At 35.2% G+C, this 18,007-nt stretch overlaps 1 protein-coding gene across 1 annotated transcript in view; it reads left to right on the top strand.

The window, feature by feature from the left end:
* The window catches only part of SAC9 (sacI homology domain-containing protein / WW domain-containing protein), a 246,422-nt gene that overhangs the window by 216,377 nt on the left and 12,038 nt on the right, over positions 1 to 18,007 (top strand). The window contains exons 12-13 of the mRNA XM_089813780.1: positions 15,387 to 15,851; positions 15,947 to 16,180. Coding sequence (XP_089669906.1) covers positions 15,387 to 15,851; positions 15,947 to 16,180 — 699 coding nt within the window. The remainder of the gene's footprint in view (positions 1 to 15,386; positions 15,852 to 15,946; positions 16,181 to 18,007) is intronic.

Here is an 18,007-nt window from a genome sequence, read left to right as displayed (position 1 = left end):
GAGTGACGTTGTGTACTTACCTGCGTGTTGGTTTTATTCTATCAATACTGTGTGTTTGTAGTGATAGATGTGTTCACTTATATTGCTTTTTAGTCATTTTGTTTTAGTGTGTTGCAAAGCATATGCATTACCAATGTATGATTGATCTTGTGAATGTAATTCATATGTTTTGTAGGCAGTTTTGCTATTTAGAGACACTGAGATTTTTGTAGTATGGCTTCTGCTCTTATGATTTTGTTTGATTTCTGATTATTGCATTTTGGCTCGTAACTTCAACAAGGAGATAAGTATTCTCAAATATTGAGTAACATGTGATTGTAGCATTGATCTCTATTATAGTTGATCTTATGAGTTTTTAATATCTCTCTCGGTCGCATTAATATAAGGATTATAGCTCCAAAGGGAGACGTTGAGCTTAAGAAGGAGATTTTAGCTTCAAAGGAAGGCTTTATAATTAAGAGGGAATGCTTATGGAATCTCCTTCATTCTCAAATATGATTGTGATGCTTGTGATATTTGTAAAATTTTAGACTTAAATGGAACTAAGTCTTGCTTTTATTATGCCTATTTCTATTTTATGAGATTGTCAAATTAGCTTTGATAAATCTTTTGCTATGCGATAGTGAACATCATTTTGAGAGCGTCCATGATGTCATCACGCTGAGAGAGTCCATGAACATCATGTTGAGAGAGTCCATAATGTCATCATTTTGAGAGATTCCGTGATGGAAGTTAGATGTCATGTTGAGAGATTCCATGACAGTGCATGTTGAGAGAGTCTGTGATTAGAGTCTTAGTTGTGAGTCTTATAAATCTTTTCATGTTGAGTGATTCCATGAATCACTCATTATTACGAGTCTTCATGTTGAGTAACTGCATGAATTATGTTTTGAATTCGTATGATCACAATTTATCATTGACATTTTTTTGGTTGCAGCTTTGTGTGACTGTTCAGCTAAAGATCTCTCTTGCTAAGAGGGAGTGTTAAAGTTTGTAGCTGCGATAGAGATCTTTATCTCTCAAAATCTGGATGATATTACCGTTATGATCATCTTTAGCTAAAAAGGACACTTGAAGTTTAATTTGTAATATTAAATGTAAATGAAATGTGTCATTCACATGCATTGAGGCATGAATATTCAAAGAGTTATAATTAATTATAGGTGTTATGAGAATCTCAAGAGATCTTCGGTTATAATGTGAAGAGTCTCTCCTATTGTTTGTTATATATTTGTATCAAGCAAATGATATTTTACACTTGAACATTTCATTATCAATAAAGATATATTTTTAATTGTGTGGCTGGGTTTTTCCCTTCATTCTCGAAGTCTTTTCCTAGGATATTTTTGGTGTTCTTTGTTTTAGTGTTGTCTCTTTCTTATTACTGGTTATTTGCATGGATTTCTGGGCTCTAATTTTAATAGATATATTTATAAAGTGAGGTCATCTGGTCAATACCAATCCACATGAATCTAGCATAACTGTCAGAATGAACCAAAGAAATAGTATTGAGAAGATGATCTCTGACAAGACAGGCAACCCCACCAGAACCCTTGACACCACCCAAACACTTGACCTCATCTCTAAAGTAAGAAAGCCACTGGAAGCCAGTAACCCCAGGAAGAGGACGCATGGGGCTATGTCTCCATAACAAAAATGTCAGCTGAATCAATAGCATCACTATGCAAGCCAGGCAAGGACCACAGGGTACTGGTGCCATTCCAACAGTTGAGCCACAGAGAGCCAGCATGAGCCTCACCTGTGTTCAACTATTTTTGTGTACGTCATTTGGCCTTAGAGGCCAACCTCGATTCCCACCCAACAAGAAAGATGTCACGAACCACCTCCTAAAGGTTTTTGATCACTGCATATTTACCAACCTATTGTGCAGCCATAACAAGGGTGCGAGCTTGTTTAAGTTCTGCTACTTGTGATCGGGTAAGATCCTCATCAAGATAGATCTTGGTGTGGAGGAGGAAGAGCTTCCACTTCACAAAAAGAACCCGAAGGCAATCAGCTAGTGAAAGGAAATGGATAAAGAGAGTGTTGTCGTGTCCTATCCAAGCACTGTCTAGTGTGATGTTAGTGATATCAAGCTGAACATTGAGAAAAGAATAACCTACTTGAAGAGGTTCAAAGGAGGACAAAGGGAGTCCACGTACTCTCAAGTTCAATTCGTGGGCCCGCTTGACTCTTTCATCAGCTAACTTAGTTTGGATCAGCTTCTCTATCCCGGAGAGAGAAGCAGGATTGGGTTTGCTGTAGATGGAAGACCACAAATTCAGTTGCTGTTCGGTTTTGGTTTGTAAGGAGCATTGCTTTTGATCAACTGCAAATTGTTAATCCTTTAGGGTAAGGATATCATACACAAGAAGCCTGCCATTGTTCACTTGGGTTTTGAGGTTAGCAATATCCAAAATGGCTGTGCAAAGTTTATTCGGTAAGTCTGATTCCTGTTGCGTTCTATAGCCAGTTGTTTCTTTAGATTAGTCACTGTAGTTGAGAGGGAAGACATGGTCTCATGCAGGTTCAAATTATCGCTTTCTAGCTTGGTGATCTGGTCCATCATCCTCTGGTAGGTAATAGGGGTAGTTGGCATTGACAAAATAGGTTCACCACCATCAAGGAGTCGAGCCATTGTCCGAGCAAAAAAATAACAAGAGCTTGCAAAGGTTGGACAAGTCAAGTCATAGAAATCGAAGTTTGCAGGGGAAAGAAGGAAACCTAGACTTTCGGATCAGAGAGCAAGTAGGGAGCAATCTTGGGCTAGGAAACCTAGACTTGCAGATTAGAGAGCAAGTAGGGAGCAACCTCGGGCCAAGAAACACCTGTCTAAAAGTCAGACAGAGAAAGGGAGAGAAAGAGAGCATGGGAGGGAGATGGAAATGGTCCAACATAGGAAAGTGAAATAGAAGCCGAGCACGTGGAGAAGCAAGAACCAGGAGGAAGGAGCGATGAAAACATGCGGGGTCAGAGGAAGCCACCAATAGAGAGAGGAGGTTGAATACAGAGAGGAAGAAAAAGGGTTGACACAGCGAGAGGTGCAGAAGGAAAGGCGCGCGGGGAAGACAGATGGAAGGGAAGGATGTGTCAAGCAACATTAAAGGCGACCAAACCAGAAAGCAACCACGAGGAAGCACATGGGAGCAGGCATGAACACCATGAGACCAGGTTGTAGTCAACGGATGCCATTAACAACATGGTTGTGGTGAAGAAAGCCTAGGTAGATCGCGGGAGACAAAAACAATAATAGTCGAGCCCTTGCACTGAAGCAACAACTGCACCATATAAAAATGAGTGAGGGTGAAACTATTACATCTTACTTATAAGAATAACTAATTTGGGGGACCAATTGTCTACAATTGGACAAATAATTGACAAGAAAAAGTTAATAATGTTAGCTATAAATGGACTTCCCATATCTTGGAAATCAAAATTCATGCAAGGGATAAGTGCTCGATCAAAACTTTCCAAAGTTCGATCGATTGAAAATTGATTGCATTTAAGAAGAGTCAAGATTGATCACCAAAGGAAATAAATTGAGCGAAGAGATTCAAGTATTAAACACAAAATCACATAAGAAAGGAAGGAAAGGAAAGTTGAAACAAAAGAGGGGAAAGGACAACAATAAACATTCATTCAAAAGAAAAATGATATGTCTAAAGTACAATTCTATAGATGTGATAATTTTGGACATCTTACAGTAAAATTTCGTGAAAGACTCAAGAATAAGGTATCTTTAGTAGAAGTTAAAGATACCGAAAGAATGGTATTCTATTCGACACTATCAAGTGAATTTATGACCAGTAGAAATACTTGGGTCATAGATAGTGGAGCATCCTGTCATATAGCTAGATTCAAAGAACAACTAGATAGTCTTGTTGAGAATTCAAATGAAGAAGCCACTATTGAAGATAACTACATGCACCTTGGAAAAGGAATTGGGACGTGTACAATCCAATTAAAATCCGAAGTTTCCTTACAACTAATTGGAGTGCTATTTGTACCAGTATTCAAAACAAATCTAGTATCCATCTCATCCTTGGAAGACAAAGGGTATCGTATCACATTTTTGGATGGGAAAGTCCTTACCTAGCCTAAGAACTCTCCACTACAAATGAAATTTGGCATAGAAGGCTAGGACATCTTAGCTTTTGTGGCCTACCTCTATTAAAAAACTTGTTACCCGATCATGATGGAATATGTAAAGGTTGTGCATTAGGGAAGAATTCTAAAGGGACCTTTCATTGTAGTGAACACAAATCTAAAATGTACTTGAACTTATCCACACTGGTTTATGAGGACCAATGATAATACTTTCCTTAGGAGTATTTTTGTACTACATTATTTTTGTTGATGACTACTCTAGAAAGACTTGGATTTATTTTCTAAAAGTTAAAGAATCAAATGAAGTATTTAAAGAATTCAAAGCCTTAGTTAAAAATATGAATAGGAAAAGAATCAAAACCTTAAGGTTAGATAATGGGGGAGAATATATGTTCGAAAACTTTAAAGAATTTTGTAATACTATTAGGATTAAGAGGGAGTACAATGTTTCATATAATCCTCAACAAAATGGGGTGGTAAAAAGGAAGAATGGAACTATAGTAGAAGCTCATAAACCATGATGCATGATCAAAACCTAAATATCTCGTTTTGGGCAGAGGCTTCTAACACTACAATCTACATACAAAACAAATATTTCTACTCTAACCTAAATTATGAACCCCTAAATTCTACTCCTGACCTCTTGAACCTATTATTAATAATAGAAAGAGGCCACTCTGAGCAAGGAAAGTTCTTGAAGAACTAGAAAATTATGTTGCACCTTCAGAGAAAGTAAGAAGCCAAGAGGTTACTCAAATTATGTCACTTTTATGAGTGAGCCTCTAAATGTTGAAGAAGCACTAAAACATCAAGTTTTAGAAGATACCATGATTGAAGAGTATTAGTCCATTCTGAGGAACGATGTCTAGGCATTGTGCCCAGACCTAAAGGAAAATCAGTGATCTCATCTAGATTGTTGAATAAATAGTAGCTTTGGTTAGATATAAGAATGATGATTGATTTGATTCTGTATCACTAGAATCACTATTTCATATTTTTTGGAAATCAATATTGTTCTTGTACCAAATCGAACTCTATATGTATGATCAGTTGAAGATAGATTAACATCTATATCAGATCAAAACAGATCCAAGTATATTGTAATCTGCATTAGTAGATTCTACTCTTGATTATTGTCTGTTCCCTTTCCAAGATCGTGTAAGGATCAAATGCATTAATATTGATCAAGTCATGGTATAGATTGAGTAATGATCAAGGTTTGATTAATCCCTTATTGCAAATTGGTGACTTGTCATGTATATTGGTCAAGTAATTACCATCTCTAATCCCAATTAGGATTGTGAGTTGCTTGGATAACAATTTGTTTATATTTAAAGAGGCATGTCATGAGTGGACATGGCTCCAATTTGTTTATAATTAAAGAGGCATGTAATGACTCTCAATTTAATATTTATATCCAAACCGATCGGGCAAGAAGAGTATTGAAATCAATTAATGCTTTGCCCTTTGGAGTTCAATCTCTGCCATTCATATTCATAAATCTAACCAACTTTAACACATATGGGTATTTAAAATCAACGTAGCAGATTGAAGTATTGAAAAATAAAAAAGCTAGATTTGTTGTCAGATGTTTCTCTCAAAAGGCAGGAATTGATTATGAAGAAACATTTGCCCCAGTTGCTAGGTATACTTCAATAAGGACCGTAATTGCTATCACTGCCTCAAAATGATGGAAAATACATCAGATGGATGTCAAGACTGCATTATTGAATTGTATTATAGAAAAGGAAGCATATCTAGAGCAACCTGAAGGGTTTATTATTCATGATGACACTTCTCATGTCTTGAGATTGAAGAGGGCTATCTATGGTCTCAAACAAAACCCTAGAGCTTGGTATGAAAGGATAGATAGTCATCTCACCATGTTGGGATTTTCCAAAATCAAAGCAGATCCTAACCTCTACTTCAAGGTAAGAAATGGTGATATGTTAATCCTTGTTCTTTATTTTGATGATTTACACAGGTGAAGGTCTCCTCGTTATGAAATGCAAACAAGATCTTAGTTTTGAATCTGATTTGGAGATCTTAGGTCTACTGAACTGCTTCCTAGGACTAGAACTATGGAAAGAAGAGAATTGTACCATTCTCAATCAATGTAAATATATCATTGATATTCTAAACAAATTTGGAATGATGGACTGCAAAACTATGTCTATACTCATGGAAACAAATCTGCATAAGTTAAAAGATGCAGCTTTTGAGTCAGAAAGAGAAGATCCTACTCTTTATCGTCAGATAATTGGATACTTAATATATTTGGTGAATACCAGGTTGGATATCTCTTATCCTGCAAATGCTCTCAGCTAGTTCATGTGTGAGCCCAGGAAAATACATCTTGTAGCAGCAAAACACATCATGATGCATCTACATGGAACTATTGGACTTGGACTAGAACTTGGTAATGTTGACATGTGTCTACATGGATATTCAGATTCAGATTGTGCTGGCAGTATTATTGATCGTAAAAGCACCTCAGGGTGCTGTTTCAACTGCCATGATATCTTGGTTCAGCAGAAAGCAATCTTAAGTTGCTCAGAGTTCAATGGAAGCCAAGTACATTCCAACATCCATCGGAGCGTGAGAAGCAGTATGGTTGAGGAAATTATTGGTAGGATTGTTTGGACAATCCTTGGAACCACTATTATACACAGTGATAATTTGAGTTGTATAAAACTCTCAGTAAATCCAATATTTATAACAGATCAAAACTTATTGAGATCCCCTACCAGTATATCAGGGAGATGGTCGAAAGAAATGTCATACAGCTGAGATATATTAGCACAGATGAGAAAACTACTGACATACTTACCAAGCCCCTCTCAAAACTAAAGGTGGATTCACGTCAGAGGTAAACTTGATATGATTAAAATGTAATTATATTTTTTGAGGTTGATTCTCAGATAAGTTTTAATTAATAGATATATGTGTATATTCTTTTTCTTCATCTGAGTTACTACATGATTGTTCAGAAACATCACGAAAGGTGACGATCTTTCATTGACGTTTGATTGTGGTTATTATTGTAAGGTGACAAAAAACAAGTGAAGGTTTCTATGCGGTACAAATGGTTGATATGGATGGACTTGTGGGCATTCAATGGTTATATTTGTTGGGTAGACACTATCAAGATTTTCAAAATCGTGAATTATGTTTTCAACATAATGGCAAGGAAGTAGTTCTGCAAGGGATATCAAATGGATCTCCAAAAGTTGTGACATCCAAAGGGATGCAGAACACAAGAAGCAAGATTACTAGCAACAACCTTTATAATAGCTACCCCTTAGATCCTAAATTACCCAATGAAAGGAGAGAAGAAATTTGAAAGGGACCATAAGGATATAAAACTGTGTAGAAAAACCTTACATTTAAGGTCATTGATGTGTTATGTTTCTAATCCTCAACTTAAATATCACAAGTCTTGCCCATGTTTCTTTGAGTCAAAGGGACAACTAAAGCATTGTACAAATGTTGGGCCTGATTATGTACAAATGTGATTGATGTTGAAAGGGAAATTAATTTGGAGGTAATCTGATTACATGATGACTAATTCTTTTTCCTCGAGGATGAGAGAAAACTTACCTTAAACTATGGGTCATGCCATTTCCAACTCTTATCAGTATTGGGAAATATAAGTACACAAGCTAGAAGACTATTGGGGAATCAATTCTACTGACACTTCAGATGATGATATCAATGTTATTACAGTAAAAAGTTATTTTTTCCATTTGATAAATACTTCAATAACTCTTCAAGGAAATCATGGTAGTGCAAAATTGGTCATAACCAAGATATTAAAAGTAACATCACTTTTTGTTGAATCTTGGATTCCTATATTATATCAGAATAATGCAGCAAAAACCAATTACATCACAAAGTAATGTAGATATCACGTATCCCAAAGTGATTTGGGATCCTATGTTCTGGTTGATTGATTTGATTTGACAAGTTAAAGCTGACATCGCAGTGAGGATGAGCAATCCGTTATGAGCCTGTATACGAATTTGTTTCAATTTCCAGAATGATCCTGAAAAGAGGAAAACTGAACCAGAACTACGGGTTGCTAAAGACTCAGAATTTAATTTTCTTAATACTGGTCAGGGCTACTTCTATCTTGCTGAAAATAACAAACTAATAATTCATGTGGAGAAACTAAACAAACAACAGTCTTCCAAATAACACAGTGCTGCTCAATGAATCACACCAAGAATGTTATAGTATTGATTATCGAATCTATCCAGAAAACCATCATTAACATATATTCAGGAAAGCAAACTATGGTACCGTGCCCAGCTGGAAAGATCTTGAGAGGATTAGTGTGTCGGGCATTCCATGTCTTGATAAGTTTGTCCCTTAGTATTGCCTTCTTGGCAGGAGTCCATCTGACCCTTTCCTCCATTTGTTGCATGGCTTGAGCTAGGGCATCATCCGGGAGTATGGAGCAATAGGAATAATCATGCGTTGGTATGTTCTTTATCAAATAAAAGAATATGGGATGCCAGGTTTTCTTGTGGGGAGTCTTTTGGATATACATCCTACTACATTCAAATCTGAATTTTCTGTTTTCCTAACTTGATGATTGATGAGCCCAACATTCAGATTTGAACCCCACACTTTGATACCATATGTAACATACCATTTTTACTTAGCTGAAAGAAAGTACATATTCTAGGATTATAACTGAACATCATAACGGAATGACATGAAGTGGTTGAGAAATAATACATCATAACTATAAATCCAAAACTAAATAATGATTATATCCATTTCATATGAAAGACAACTAAATTAATTTCCTTAACTGTCTTCTACAATTTCAATTTTTCAGATACAAATCAATTGAACCACATCTATGACTATACATTTCAAGTAATATAAAGGTACATACAAGTAAAAGATTTAGGATACATACTGAGTTAACTGAATTAACTGACAGTGTGTTGTGTAAGCCTTCACATCTAGCAAAGAGGAAAAGCATTGACATAGGCTTAACCTCCCAACCGTGGACCTTAACATATCCCGACACAATCTCTTACAAGAAAGGCCCTTCCTACCTTGGGTTAGGCTGGGGAGACCATAGTCCTACCATCCTAAGCATACCGGTGTGTCGGATAAGCAGCAGACAAGGTTGAGGAATTCCTCTGTCAACCTTGCCTCTGTCAGCTAGCACTCTCAACCTCTAGTGATCATTAATGGCAAGCATGTCTCTATACTACCTTGGCCTAGGATTTAGGTGGATATTAAACAACCCAATTACTCTCGCCCGACTTGACAACCAATTACATCTTGGACAATCATGAGCTGTCTTAGACTTATACATTCTCTTTCTTAATTGATCATATATATAAGCCATTGATAATAATTTTCTTTTCTTCTCTTGCAAGATTCATCTCCTCTTCACCCTTTTACACTTGGCTCTACTGGCCTTGGGTGCATCCTAGGAGACTGTTGATAATCATGAGATTCTTTTAAGTTAGAATTGTTTGTGAGAATCATTTTGAAATCAATCACTAGTAGATATCAAATAGTAGAGAAAAAGATAAGATATTTTAAGGTAGACTTTGCACAACATGAAAGAATTATATGATTGCTTTGGCTAGGCATTCCTTTCCCTAGAATTATAGCAGTTCATCCTTACAGGCATGCACCCGATGCCTATGAATAGGAACTTGTTATAAATGAAAAAGAAAGGAGCAAAGCTGACGCTTCTTAGATGTAAATTGAATTCATGTAAATACTGTATTTGAATAAAAGGAGCTTTCTTGAGTCGTAAGGAATTGCATATAGTGTGAATAATTTGATAAAGATACATGATTTGGATACAGAGAGAAACAAGGTTAGTCGCTGGTGCGGTAGCAACCACTATGTATGAAATGGTTTCACCCGAGTGGCTTAGTATTGCATTACTAGTATGGTATTATGCTTATGATATCAGACGAGAGATAAGAAGAACTTGGTTCATAGAGAATCGTATGCAACAGTGAGAGGGATAGTGCATGAGAGAGAGTGCTCTTTCAGCCGTGGGGAATGGAAATATAGTCTCCCATTGTAGTTACAAGAAGGAGCTCGATTTGCAGTTACAAGAATACTTTAAGTTCAAATTTTAAAAACCAATGCTGATAAAAGGTGGCAACGCTCATGTTTTGGAATCCTAAAGAAGTATATATTTTCTCCAAAATTCTAAAAAAATATAATGTTTATATATATATATATATACACACACACACACACATAGACATAAATATTATGTCTTCATGCTATTGAATTATATTTATGATTCTACCCACATATACATATATCTACATGCGTGTGTGATTTTGAGAGTACATATAATTTCTTTTTACCATTATATTCTCTCTAGGTGCGCACGCATATATTTATATATACATTTAAGTGCAATTCATAGACATTATTAGAGTATCACGGTGGCATCATATATATATATATGTGTGTGTGTGTGTGTGTGTGTGTGTTAAGTCTATAATGTTGAGTACATCCACAGTCTCACAAATGAAAGAGAGGTAATAGTTGTTTCATGATATTAAAGGTTTATTACTTCTCTTGCTATAAAATTGACCAAGTAGCTCATGACTGTCCAAGGTATACTCCGTTGCCTAGTCGCTAAATCCTTCATCAAGGTGCCCCATTCCTTGAATCCCATTTAGCAATGCTTCCCCGCCCCCTTTGTCTTCTTCTACAACCAAAATTTCATTTTCCACGATAATAACATGTTCCTCCACTTAAGTTGAAATATCGATAAAACAGAATAATTGATAACTGTCACAATGGCTAACCATCACTAGTCTTTATATCAAAATATAAGCATTCATTTTTGTCAACATAGCAGAAATCAACTAACAAGTCATTTCACACGAATCAATTCAGTAAATCTTAACTTCCATTTCACAAGATCATGATATCCAAGAGTATCTAACTAACCATTACAACGACTATGACATGATTTTAATTACAACGACTATGACATGATTTTAAAAGATAAAAAATTTGGGATGTAACATTGAAGATATCATGAGGTTGGCAGTATTATGAACCTTCTAGGGATAAGGTGTAGGGAAGTGCAGGAATTGACTGGTACCGTTTGTGATTAACACACACTCTTGATAAACACACTTGAAGATCCGATGGAGAGGTATGTTGCCTATGGCATATCTTACAAAATTTACCTCAAAATCAGGATGGTGCTACATTTGTTATAGTAGTCTATATTACTACTGAAATGGTTAGGGAAGGTGTTCACTGTATCTTTTTAAACTGTTAGTCGATACTTTTTTTTGATGTCAAGCTGACATTCAAAGATGGTTATAGATTTTGGTTTGGCTCTTTGGTTATGAGTTTAGTATGCTATTTCTTGAGATATTTGCTGGCTACAAAAAAATTGGAGTGGACATTGAACATCCTTATCAAAAAACAAATCTACAAATACCTAGGGTTTCTGAAAAACAAAGAAGATGCATATAAATGAATATTGAATGTCATCATTATTTCCTCTTTCTCTTGGTCACACAATACTCATTAGCAATGATGAATATTTGTTCCGTATCTAGTATTCTGCCCATGAGCCTTGTTGAGAAGGGTTCCTCCTTTAGTTAGAAAAGTTTGGATGTTTCTTTAGGTGGTTCCCTTCCGAAACCTAAAAGGAGATGAATGAGTGATAAAGGAAAAGAGATTGTTACAGTTTCAAAGGATGAAGAAGAGTTTGAGGAAGAGAAGGAAAGGAATGAGAAAGAAGACGAGATGAAAAGGGATGCAGTTTCTCCATTAGAATCTGATCTTGAGGATTCTCATGTGATTCACTCTATGTTAGAGGATGGGGAGTTTGACATAATCAATAATATGTGGTTTGTTGCTCTCCGGTGAGCAAGACAGAGATATAGCATATGCTGATTAGTAAAAAGATAATTGTTTTTGATGTATTTGGTTTGGTTCCTCTTGAATTGATAAAGGTTGTTGAAGGATGATTGCTGCTATATGGTGCAAATTACTGCATGGTCAAAAACATCTATTGAGAAGAAATGTACCGATGGTAAACAAAGATTATTCAGGATGATCAATTAGATAAAGGATTCCATAAAAGATATTTACAAGTATTGTCTTCAATTGCCTATTGCTTGTTGATGTGAGTTTTGTTCCACTACAAAATATAAAGTCAAAGACTTCGTTTCCAGGATTAAATACCAAATTTCCAACTGTCTCTTGAATAAGGATGCTCATATGATAAACAATTCGATGAATTGTGTGATCAAATGAGACAACCTCAAGGTTCCTTCTTATTCATGGACTTTCACTCAGTTATAATTATGTGATATGCTGGTTATCACAAGGGGCTTACTTTATTCATTTAATTGATATCAACTACTGAAACATTTTCAGAAAGTTCCAACCAAATAAACTACAAGGTAGTAAGAACTATCCAACTCTAAGTATACAAGACAATGTTGATGATGGGGTTAGTTTCCAACCAATCCTTGCTTCGATGTGTCAGCTAGGCATAGGAGGGTGCTAGCTTCTGAGGATGTGGGAGTGATTCTCACATTGTCAATATTCACCCAAATACCCTATGAAGGCACAATCTAAATGAACATCTCCAATAGAAGTTAAATACTTGCAATTTAGGTCCAGACGAATCTTGCTTTGTTACTTACCATCAACAAGTACCAATAGGCACAATCACTAGCTCCACATTAATCACCCTTCAACAATATCTTCCATTCATGTACTTCTTTTACTTTACATGAAATAAAATCCTAATCTAAGTGAGAGATTCAAAGAACAAAATGGACATAAATATTCACCATGCAAGAACAACCATGAATAGAGAACAATTTTCTTAGTACTTTGGCAACAATCTTCCAACATGACTTTTCCTATTCTACCCTAAAAATAATGAGTTACAATTGCCGAGGCCTTGGCCTTTTGTAGTAGTTCCCAGTACAATGAGTGGCCAAGATTGCTTTGAAATCAAGGGTCAGGATTAAACTGCATAAGTCGCAATTAGGGTTTACATAACTATAAATATTAAATGCTCACTCAATTACGATTAAGCACCACCATGTAGACCAATAAAAAAATTACGTTGCCTTCATGGCCCAAAGAGAAAGTAGATCAGGCTTAACCACTTGATAAGATGCACCAATGAAAAAATTATAATATTTTATGGGCAAATGAGAAGAGAGGTCAGGTAGAAACTTGTAGAGGAAGAAAACTTGTAGAAAAAAATGGTTTAATGAACAAATAAGATGACATCACTTGTATTTATGGCATTACATTTCAAAACAATCCTTTTAATCCATGAACTCCACAAATACTATTGCAAACTTGAAAAAACGATGATAGGGACTATATTTTATAATGCATGTAAAATGTTTGACATAATGGCAGTGGTAAAAGAAATCCAAAAGGGCAAAATTTTTTGGTCTAGAATAGGAGTAGTTCACTATATGTCAATTCATTAAAAACATTTAGTGGCAATTCATAAAAAAGATCAAACCAACAATAGTCAGCAAATACATCAAGTTATCAGTTTTGAATTCGAGCTAGTGTCTTGCAAATATGAAGGAAAAAGTCCCTTTTAAGTCCATGGGAATTGTAAGGATGAAGATCCTTTCATGCTCTTACCATATTCGGATGAAAGCCCAATTTTTGATTAAGGACAAAAACCCTACAAGATCAGCTAAGAGTTGGGAGGATAAAATCCCTTTCATGCTCTTGGGCAAGCTAAGGATGACAACCTATTTTTACTGTTGAGGTAGTGATGAAAACCTCTGATTCAGCAGATTTGTAAGTACTTAAGGAGAAATCACAATGTTTAATTGATCTAAATTTTTATATTTTATAAAGTTGTCATTTTGAGAAAATATTATTGTTTAAAGGGATAATTTGGAATATCCCAAAAGGGATACTACAGAGATTGAGATTATGGGAAGTTGTAATTTGATTGCTTATTCGAGCAATTACCAACAGATTGAGTTGTAATTTGATTGCTTATAATTACCAACAGATTGAATCCCAAGTCCTGAAGAGTATGTTGGATTAACTCTAGAGTCTAACCACATTAGCAAAATGCTTTATGTATAGCTATCTGATTCTTGGTCTTTTTTGTGGCTGGAGAGAGTGTAGTGGACAATGATATTTGAAATGGTCTGTCTTGAGTTTCTAGGATTGGATTTAATAGTACTGGCTTGAGGCATGACACAATCATTTTTGACAGTATTTTATAGACATACTGCATATTTCAATTGGTCTATAATCTATATTGCTTTAATTTTTCCAACTGTGCTACTTTGGGATGAGAGACAGGGTCTATATAGGATTCACTGTCTGAGCCTTTTCTTAAAGATTCTGATGAGATCCTTTGATGAAATCCAGTAAGGTATATTTGGCATTTGCAAAAATAATAATAATAATAAAAGGCTTCTTATCCATGAATCCCTGGGGCTTTAGCCAGTGACAAAGATGAAAGGAGAAATCTTTATTCTTTACTGATCCCTCAATGACAGGCTGCAATCCACAGTCATTATCCTATTTATTTAGTTTTGGAATTCTGACAAGTAATTGTGATTGAACTTTTTGCTTTGAATTGGAGTACTGCAGTTAGAACATCTTGGAAGAGTTAGTTGTTGGAACCATTATATTATCTGTAGTGTCGATGAATGCTCCACATTCCTTTTCCACCTCCTGTATGGAATTGTTGTGCTTCCTATCAAAAATGATTTGTAAAATGATTTGGCATTTAGGTCCTCTTGTTTTACTGGCAGGTCCTCTGACCCAATTTCAGTGCTTCTGCATGATTCTTGTATATTAGCTACGCTTTGAATGAGATTTTTTCCTGAATTCTCATTTCATACAAGGATCCATTCCCCTTGTTGGCTTCTTCTGAGCAAAAATATCTCCAAATTCTTTCTTGCTCGAGCACTTCACTTTACATTTTAACTTGCTGCAGTTTCTCCTGTGAACTGGTATCTTCATGTTTTTGAATGTTATTTTGTTTCTGAATGCTTTTTAGTGCCTAGATATGCACATTTAAATTTCATTTGTTGCATTTATTCTTGACTATATCATATGCAATTTGTGAAAATCTATATTTTGGGAAAATGTATAATTCCTTCTTGAATGTTTGCTTTAATTGTTATTTAAACAAATATTGAGAAGTCTCTTTCTTTACATAATTAGGTTAAATGAGGAAGAGTTGCATTATATTCCAGCAAGAGTTTTGTTGAAATTTACTATTAACTCATGTGCAGGTACAACTGTGGTGCAGCAACATGGTCATGGAAGAAGAGCGCACTTTTATAGGAAAATGGGACGTTCGCTCTGCTGTCGCATCCTCATCACATTTGTATGGACCAGAAAATATGGATAGAAATGGCAATGCTCCTCGGCATTTGATGTTCAGTTTTAGAAATCCCGTGAAGTGTCGAATTATTTGGATGAAGCTCAGTCTTCGGAGATCTGGATCATCATCAGTTAGTTCTATACAACCAAATTTTGATCTATTATCTCTTGAAGGAAGCACATCCTTGGCACCAAGTCGAAGAGCCTCCTTTGGAGGCCAAGTTTCAGTAGCCCCATACATTCATGCAAAAAGAATTCTTGTGGTGGGAAAGCATTTACGAGATGATTTGAGATCTGATTCCTCACTCCAGTCCTCAGAAAAGATGAGATTGAGGAGTCTGATAGAAAGACCTTCCCAACTCAGCCGTTTCAAAGTATGTGTGCTGCTATTGTTCTCGTACACTTTGATTTGGTTTACATCCTTTTACTTGGAGAAAATGTAAATTCTTGTTATCTATATATGATTCAGGTTCAAACTGAAGCTGAAAGGCTGTGTGATGGTGACCGTGTGTTGGAACAATACATATCTCAAATGGCTCCTACAATAGCTGGTTTCCGTTTGGATGCTTTATCTGTTGTTAAGCCTTTCAAAAATCATTCCCCCATTTGTTCAGAGAAAACTTATATTGGGAACTTTCTCAACTCTGTTGAATCTGTGCTGACTAATCCACCTGTGCTATTTATTCATGTGTCAGCTCTGCAGGTAAGAACAAATTAATGAGAAATTTCATTTCATGACTTATGATGCTTTTTTATTCTGAATCGAACATTTTTATGACACCTTTTCCTTGCAAAATGGACATGCTTGAATTTCATTTAACTTGTGAAATGAACCAGCTTGTGCAAGCCTGTGTATAATTCATTTTTTATATGGATTCTCTTCTGTTAACAGATATCTCACTTGTTGGCCTGATAAAATAATAGCAGATTTGCAAATAAGCTTTTCAAATTTGAAAATGAAACATTTTATAATAGAAGTATATTGCACTAAATTTGGGATTGTGCATCACAAAATAAAAAATGAGATATGATAAGATAAGATAATATTAATGTCCACAAAAAACCAACAAGGTTTATGGGACTGAGCATACAAATAGAAGAGCTGGCCAAAGCAGAAGCACCAAATGGTGGCAAAGAAGAAACGAAAGCAATACATAGAACAAGAAAGAAGACAAGGTACCATATAAATTAGTTTAAGATACTTTACAATAAACATTGTTACAACTTTGACAAACCTTTTTCTCACATTGTGGGTATTGTCATATTAGGATAGACCATAGTTTAAAAACTTGGTATTGGCAATATTTCGGCCGACCCAAAAATTTTGAAAAACTTGGAATCGGCAAAAACTCGGTGAATAAATCGGCACTTTTATTGAACATTTGAAAATATACAATTTATTAAAATATTCTTTAAAAACTATGAATTTTAATCATAGTGTTAAATTTTAACTACTGCATACTAAATACAACATTTGCAATATAGATTTTATAATACACAATAATAAACAATGAATGTTATTATTGTAAAATTAAAAATACTATGTATTTTATAAAACACAATACTTAAATTGCTATAAATTTATAAACATGTTAACAAAATCCTTAAAAAACTAGTATAAAAAGTCTAACATATAAATTATAAACATATTAATAAAATCTTTTTTTTAAAACAAAACAATAGAGAAAAATTTGTAATTGGAAAATCCTTATCGCCTACTCCTAGTGTAATCGATAACTTAAGAACTATTATTTTAATTTTTATCATTTGGAAGATACATGAACAGCAATAAACACTTGGCTTGATGAGAAGAAGTGGTCTTTTCATCAATGGTTTTTGGCTTTCTGCCGCTATAGCCTTTCCCTTCAAAAACCCTAACTTCTGCAGGCTGACTTTGCCATTTTTTAAAATATACTTTTGGTCAACGTTTTTGTTATTTTTCCCTCCGTGTTTTGACTTCTTTTTGCGTGCGATTTGGCAGTTTTTGCAAAAAAAATTGCAGTGCTTTTATGAAAAAATTGTAGGCCGTATTATGAGCAATTTAATCATTTAGCTTGGCAGTTCGCAAAATATCGCAATTTTGGTGATATTTTGCTGTTTTTTAAACTATGAAATATCATGTAAATCACTATTTCAAGTTTGTCCTTGACCCTAGTTGATTTTATTTTGGAGAAAATCTCTTTTGACATTACTTCTTATGTTATTAATTTCCATTAGTAGGCATTTTATGTAGCACATGTGTAAGATTATCTTATAATCTATGATAAGATTGATGTCACAAACCCCAAAATGTGGCCTAATTTTGTTTGCTTAGTTGCAATATTACAACTGATAAGTACTTATCTAGTACAAACAATGAAGTTGGCATCATTACATGGTCAAGATGTGTCATGTCCCCTCTTTAGTCTGACTAGCAGAGTTATGTGAGTTAGCCTATCATAGGGGTCTCGTAGGCTAGTAGTTGTGGATAGAGACTCATACAAGATATTCAGTGACCAGGCTTGACTTTACAGGTACTCGGGAGCTAGTT

Source organism: Cupressus sempervirens, chromosome 2, assembly GCF_028749045.1.
Source record: "Cupressus sempervirens isolate cs-2001-9-10 chromosome 2, ASM2874904v1, whole genome shotgun sequence".
NCBI lineage: Eukaryota > Viridiplantae > Streptophyta > Pinopsida > Cupressales > Cupressaceae > Cupressus > Cupressus sempervirens.
This window is presented reverse-complemented; position numbering and strand designations above follow the sequence as displayed.